The sequence below is a fragment of the Benincasa hispida genome, chromosome 7 (genome assembly GCF_009727055.1).
Source record: "Benincasa hispida cultivar B227 chromosome 7, ASM972705v1, whole genome shotgun sequence".
NCBI classification, from domain to species: domain Eukaryota; kingdom Viridiplantae; phylum Streptophyta; class Magnoliopsida; order Cucurbitales; family Cucurbitaceae; genus Benincasa; species Benincasa hispida.
Window position 1 is genome coordinate 39,643,176 of NC_052355.1, and position 7,636 is coordinate 39,650,811.

The window sequence follows — 7,636 nt, forward strand, 5'->3', positions numbered from 1 at the left end:
TGACATTCAGATTGCATTAATTCAATCCAATAAACTAAGATCCAAGGTTATATGATGTCACTTGAACAATATGTGGTAGACATTCAAGTGGTTCATGTTCAAATTATAACCTAAAAAGTTTGTAGTAAATGATAAGGTTGGGTGTCTTATATTGGTAACACGGTGAATATGACCCACTTTGTAATTGTTACATGAGTTGTAAACGTTCAGACAATATGAGTCATATTGTTCATGTGGAGACATGTGAGTAGGGATATCATACATAAAGAGTTTATATAAGATCGGACCACGAAATGATTGGTTTCTCTTTAAAACACCATTACTTGAAAAAACCAACATTTCACTAGGATGATCACAGGTGATTTGACCTTAATCCTAAATGAGTTATGAACTCCTGTCTATGAGGACAATCCTTTGATCTAATTAAAAGAACATAAAGGACAGAGTTTCAATATTTCACTAGGATGACCATAGGTGACTTAACCTTAATTCTAAATGAGTTATGAACTCCTATCTATGAGGACAATCCTTTGATCTAATTAAAAGAACATAAGGGACATAGTTTTATTTCTTTTAAACTCTATATTTTAAGAGGGGGGAGGGGGAGGGGGGAATTAAACTTAGTCCTCCAAATTAATTTTAAATATAACTATTAAGTTTGTCCGAGAATTAATAATCTCTTATATGGATATGCAACTTTGTTTTTTAATCATAATAAAATTTTAGGGTATGGTAACCAATTTATTTTAAATTTTTTTAAAAACAAGTTTGTTTGGTAACTAATTGAATCCAAAACCTCAAATGACAAAACAAAAAAATCAATTAAAGAACCTACACTTCCTGAATTCTCATCCAGAGAATACAGAGGAATTCTCGTGATAGTGTTCTTATCGATTTGAGGGATTTTACTTGAAGAATGATCTTCAAAGGTAAGGGTTTCAAACCATAATTTATTATTCTGTTTTATATTTGCGAGCATGTTGTTTTGATTAATTGCATAATTCACGAGATAGTGAGTGACTAGTTTTCATTGATGAATTACTAGTATAAGACCCCCTGGATAAGTAGCTTAAAACAGTGAGTGACTAGTTTTCAAAATATTTTCTAGGTATACTGTAAAATTGATTTTTGACGGAATGAAAAAGACATATATGGTATTACTTATGAATGTTCAGTACATAGTTGCTCTTACTTTAATGTTCAACGCATGCTTTTAGTAATAAAAATTGAATTAAAGCATGAATGATGTTTTTAAAGACATTTTTCGTATGGAATCTCCATGTGTTTTACTTAAGTTTTCATGTCATGACTTAGCATTTAAATAAGTTATCCATTGATTATTGAAAGTTGAAAGCATGCTATTTAATTATGTTAACACGTATGATGATATGAAAACCTACTCCTAAGCTATGGTACTAAAGGTATGGGTACCCAGTTATATGACAATCCTTGCTACTGAAGGTATGGTAAGGTAAGCAAGATCCTACTCAGTTCTACGTGCACATAAAACTTATGTTATCGACGTTGATGAGATCGAACAAAAGGGCTCTCTCTCAACTAAGATTAGTAGGGATCGAGCAAAAGAGCTCTCCCGCATGTTCAGGCAAAGGAGTAGAGGTATTCTACAGGATATGTTGATGGGTTTTGAAACCAGGGTTTCATGTTATGTTTTCTTTATTTCCTAAATGTTATTTATGAACTTTGTTATGTTAATGAGAATGTTTTATTATTAATATGTCTATAATATGAGTTAAGAAAACATGTTTTTCTTAAAAGAAGTCATTCACTAGGCTTTCCAGCTCACTTTTTTTTTTTTTTAATGTTTTTCTCTCCATGTAGAAGTCGACATCCCAAGGTCTAGTAGTTTTACCAGTCAGTCACTTCTTAAACCCTAAAAAAATTTGAAGTTTAGGTGGCTCATCATATTTGGTTAATCTAGTCTTATGTTCATGTCATGGGGAACAGGGTAGAGTTGATGTTATACGGATGTTGTAAATAAGTTTGTTTTTTTCTTCTGAAATAAGTATGTTAAAGTTGTTTTTCTAATTAGTAGTAATTTGTATGTTTTGAGCTGAGAATGTGTTGAGTTCTAGAGTTTTATAAATTGTTAATTAGGTTTAACAAGTACAAAAGACACAGGTTCACAGGAGTATGTTGGGCAATAGTTGTCATAAGAGGGTTAGCAACTGCTATCTTCATATCTCTTTTTGGATTAAGAGGATAACTTGGGGAGGGGTGTGACAATATGTATAAGCTTGAGCATATGTTCTAACTATTTTGGTTAAGTTTGCTTGAGGAATGAATGTTTATAATTGTGTATTAGGTGCTTAAGATTCTGATGAACAGGTTGAGAGTTAGGATGGACAATTAATGTCATAACAGGGTTGGCATCAGCTGTCTTCACATCTTCTCCTAGGATAAAAAAGGGGGATTATGGGAGGAGCTATGACACAAAGTTAGCTATGCTAAAAAAATCTAGAGTTTCAATTTTGAATAAAGTGGCAAAATTGGAGAATTTAAAAGATATTTTAAGTTCAAAATTTTGGTCATTCAATATTTTGGCATGTATGGGTTGTTTGCATTTTACTTCTGCTTCATCTTGCTTAATACATCTAGAGCCTAGCTACTCATCCAAAAATACAAGCTCCCTCACATTTTTGTTGAAGAGTTAACATAATTTTAATAGTAGATACCAAAATAAACACTTCTTAAAAGTTTAGGGACTAAAATAAAACAAAATTCAAAGTTAAGAAACAAGAATATGATTTAAACCTTTATTAAATCATGTCTAGATTTACATGAAATTATCAATAATAAATAATTATTTAAGATGTTCTACTAATGATTTAAAGGGAAGGTGACTTTTCAAAAGGGCTTTGGTCAAAGTCTCCACAGTATTCTTTGCTTGTTCTTGTTTTTGTATGATTTTATTCCATTTCCCCAATTTGCTTTGAAGAAAAGATATTGGAATGTTGTCTTCTTGTGCTTTTTTATTTTACTATAATTTTGCCAAATTCAAACTAAATATTTCCTCTCAACATCTCATTTTCAAAAAAGGTAGGTTGATGTCCTTTTATTTTATGTTTTGCTGTGAAGAAATTAACAAATTTTCTATTCATCATTACGCTATGCAAAGTAGAATGCTTTGTACAAAATGAGAAAAAAAATGCACCAAAACCAGGAGAAAAAAAAATGTCTTTCTTAAGCTAGCAAAATCATATATCTCAATAATATTTAGAGCAAAAAATAAATAAAAAAATATATAAATATTGACAAATTTCACTGTCTATTGCCAACTGTGACTATTTGTGTCTAGTTGTATCATGATGACAAAGATAGTAGTCTATCGCGATCTATCACAGATTGATGGTAATATTTTGCTATTATTTGTAAACATGTTCAACAGTTTTGTCCTTTAAAATAATTTTTTGAATTTTTATTTTTAAAAAAGTTTCAATTCAATCACCATGTTTTCTATATTTTAAATTACACATGTTTTATTAAATGTTAAAACCAGCTAATAATAAACTTACATGGCGAGATTTAGAAGAGAAATTAAACCAAGGGGTAAGAGAGAAAAAAAAGTTTAATTTGATAATTATTTGATTTATGAAAATTATGCTTATAAACCCTACTCCCAATCATAAGTCTCTTTATTTTATTATCTCATTAGTAGTCAAATTTTGAAAACTAAAAATATTAATCTTCAAAACTTTAAAAAAAATTATTAGAAATTCTAGAATTTTTTTTTTTAACAAGTGTGAAACTATAATTGAATATTAAGTGAAAACAAGCATAAATTTCAAAAACAAAAAATGAAATTGTTATCAAACGAAACCTTAGTTTTTAGTTTTTTAAAATTAAGCTTATAAACATTACTTACATCCATGACTTTCTATGTTTTCTTGCTTTAGAAATTTTAAAAAATAAAATAAAATAACATTTAAATAACATTTAAATAACATTTTCTGTTTTTAGAATTTGACTATGAATTCAAACCTTCAAACCATCGAAAAGGTTACCAAATCTCTCGTTTAAAATTTTGTAACTCATCAAATATCATACTTTTCATAAGTTTATCATAAAAACCAAAAGATACAATACAAATGAAATGTTTCTAAAATATAAATTTCAATCACTTCTACTACTAAAATATTCACACACAAAAAAAATGAGCAAGTTGTCATGACAAGCAAAAGCAAAGGAAAAAACTACATACATACACATAGTGAAGAAAAAGTAAAGAAACAAAATTACTGTCTTGCCCCCATTTCCATTTGGTCATAGGTTTGGTTAGGGAAAGGGGTTGGCTCAAAATATATATCATTATTGCCATTTGGTCTTGACTCTTCAATTGGCACATCAACAATGGCTACAGGTTGAGTTGCATTACCATTGCTCCTATGGAACTCTTCTTGTGCTTTGAAGTAAGCATATGGACCCCATCCTATAACCAATACAATCATTTGCACATCAAACTATGCAATAACAAGAGAAAATAAACACTAACAACACGGTTCCATGTTTTTCGAGTTCCTTACGTTTTAACAATTTTCAATTCTAATCTCTATTAGTGGTAAACGTCGAAATTCGCTTGTGACAGACAACTAAAAGTGTGTTTGGCATTGGTGATCTAAAACAAGAGATTTAATGGGAAGTAGAGTTGTACGTTGTGTTTTTACAGCTTTTTGAATGTGCATTTGATAGTCATTTTTCTATTACTAAAAAAATTTAAATGACATTTTCGAAATTTTCACTTCAGGGTCACATAATTGAATACGATTACAAAACAGAAAATCGCATGATTATATATAGAAAGGAGGTATGAAATTTGGATAAAATCTCAAATAAGCTCTAAAGTTTAAACCACCTAAAAGAAGCCAACATGACTGTAATTTATCGAGTAATTGACATGTATGCATTCCCTTGAAGTTAGAGGCTCAAATCCTCATACCCTACAATTCTTATACTAGAAAAACCAACCGAAAAGTTTGAAAAAAAAAAAAAATCTAAAGACTAAAACATTTATTTAAAGTATGTTTGGAATGACTTATCGAGTAATACCAAAAAGTATTGTTGAGCACTTAATCATTACCGTTGTCATTATAGGGAGGAGGGAAGAATTGAAGGTAGCAAAAGGCTGAAACAACCAATCCTGTCATAAAGAGAAAGAAAAAACAGTACAAAAACAATCATTAAAATTCACAAAAACAAATCAGAAATCCTTAAACTCATCACTGTAAATCAATTGTTTGAAAGGTTTGTGACAAACCTATAAGAGCTCCAGCGAAAACATCTTGCCAATGGTGCCAATAATCATTGACTCTAGAAACTCCCACAAGTGCAGCACCAAGCAAAGGAAGAAACACAAGGCATAGCTTTGCAACATGTCCTTTCCCATCAAATGCTTGCATCTTTCCAGATAAGTAAAAGGCAAGAAATCCTAACCCTGCAAATGACCCTACAAAAGACAACAAAAATTTGTCTTAAATTAATCAAACCATATCACTAACCATGTCCTTAAAATACCACATTACAAACCATTTTTTGCAGCTTACATGAAGTATGGCCACTTGGGAAACTCTTGTGTCCTTCCCTTATGTCACTCTCTTTCCCGTTACATATCACATTTCCCGTTCGATCATATGCCTGAATCGATGAGAAAAATCGACACATTTTCATAAGGCTAGCTCTAAGAAGATAAGTTTTGTTTCAAGGAAATTTTGGACAGAATGGCTGTTTAGTACCTCTGTTCCATTGGGAAAACAACGCCAAAAGAAGTTTGGCCGAGGGCGACCGACGCCGTTCTTAATAGCATCGGTGATGATAGCAGTGATTAATACAGAAAACAAGAGGCCTATTCATGAGAGTAAACGAATATGTCAGTAAAACGAAAGTAAAGTTGGTAGTGCGTCTTTGGAACTACTTTTTAAGTGCTTAAAAGGGACTTAGAAATTCATTCGAAACAACTTGTCTTTGTTGTCTAAAAACCGTACCTAAAATGGCATGGTGCAAATCATAAACGTCCCTCCGCCGTATGTAGATGATTAAGAATATCAAAATAGGCAATATAACAGCATACAACTGACAAACAAACAAAGATATCATGATTTATGAAAAATCAATTCTGTTTAAAACATAGACAAAATCTATCTTTTTTGGCTGCAAAAGTTAAAGTGATTGATTGATATGAAGAACATGAAAGTACTTACAGGGACAGACCAAACAGGAACTGTATTATCTTTAAAGGGAAACTTAAGGTCTGTCATCATATCCTTTCCCACATAGCGATAAAATGGATGAATTGACACTAAAATCACTTCAATCGCAACGAGAAGCAGAAGAATCAACCAGTCATGTAAATGATTCTTTGCAACTTTGGCTCCATGGGATTTTATTGTATGTGCTGCAGGATCTAATTCCTGAAAGAAATGACCAAAAAGAAAGAAAGAATTAAATTAAAGGCAAAATTCAACAAAGATTTTGCAAAAGAAAGCTACCCTTTTGAAGAGAAAACAGACCCGAAATCTACTTGAGGAACTGCGGAAAGAAAAGAGAGAGAGAAAATTCTTCCACCACGCCATTGATGAACAGAGATGTGATTCACTTCTAAATGAATTATGGTTTAATTAGTGACGGAATATATAAATACCAAAGATTTTGACAAGACTTTTCTTTTCTTTTCTTTTTCCCTTTTTTTCTCTAAAAATGTGGAATTTCCAATGGGAATGAAAAGAAATTGTCAAAATCAAATTCCAACAATGAAATGAGGAAAAAGTTGGAAGCTTCTTAATTACCTCAAAGAAAGGGGGGGAAAATGAATTGTTGGTGAAATTGAAATGGAATAGTGAAACAGAGAGGCCGAATGCGACGGTTGACGACGGAGGCGACGGCGGTGAATTGAAAATAACGGCGATTAACCGTTTGTTGGTGAATGGAATCAAATAAAAAAGACGAGTTTGAAGTGTTCGAGTCGTTGACTTTAATGAGTTCCCCATTGATTGGGAGTTTTGAATGTTCGTCTACGCGTACTGGTAGCGATTTTTTCCATGTCCTCTAAAACACCTTCCTGCCGGGTTCGGAAGGTGAAACCAATGTTTCCAATTACGATGAAAATATTAAGTAGATAGATATTTTAAAAAAAAAATTAAAATAATTTTTTAAAATAATTTTTCACTCATACAAAAAATGTCAAACTATTTATAAAAATACTAATTAACATTTTAATCTCTATTAAAGAATATTAAATTTTGTTATTTTGTATAAATATTTTTTAAACCCCCATTTTTTAAAAGAGTAATTACAATTCCCATTATTTTTTTAAATAATAATTAAGTATATAACAACATTATAAAAACATTTTATATATAACAAAGTTTATTGATTAATACTTAATTTTTTTTATATTAAATTAAAATAAATTATACTATTTACAACTAAATCAATGATGGCTCTACTAATTTTGGCCATTCTAACAAAATTACATGCAAATTTGTATTTAAATACTGTAAATTTGAGCGATTAATCCAGATCTCATGTAAGCATAATTAGGTAGTTACATTATTAGAAATAACTTTTAATTTCATAATCGTATAAAACAAATAGAGAGATTTTCCAGAAAAATAAGGAAAGCTAT

At 30.7% G+C, this 7,636-nt stretch overlaps 1 protein-coding gene across 1 annotated transcript; it reads right to left on the bottom strand.

Annotated features, from left to right (window-relative positions):
* Window positions 1–4,049: 4,049 nt before the first annotated feature.
* LOC120081676 (lipid phosphate phosphatase 2-like) lies at window positions 4,050–7,027 on the bottom strand. Its single transcript, XM_039036749.1, has 9 exons — window positions 6,798–7,027; window positions 6,522–6,609; window positions 6,213–6,422; window positions 5,997–6,084; window positions 5,748–5,857; window positions 5,559–5,649; window positions 5,273–5,461; window positions 5,096–5,155; window positions 4,050–4,447 (listed from the first exon to the last, which is right to left on the bottom strand). The coding sequence occupies exons 2-9, from the start codon at window positions 6,582–6,584 to the stop codon at window positions 4,254–4,256; spliced, it is 1,005 nt and encodes a 334-aa protein (XP_038892677.1). The 5' UTR covers window positions 6,585–6,609; window positions 6,798–7,027; the 3' UTR covers window positions 4,050–4,253.
* Window positions 7,028–7,636: the final 609 nt, after the last annotated feature.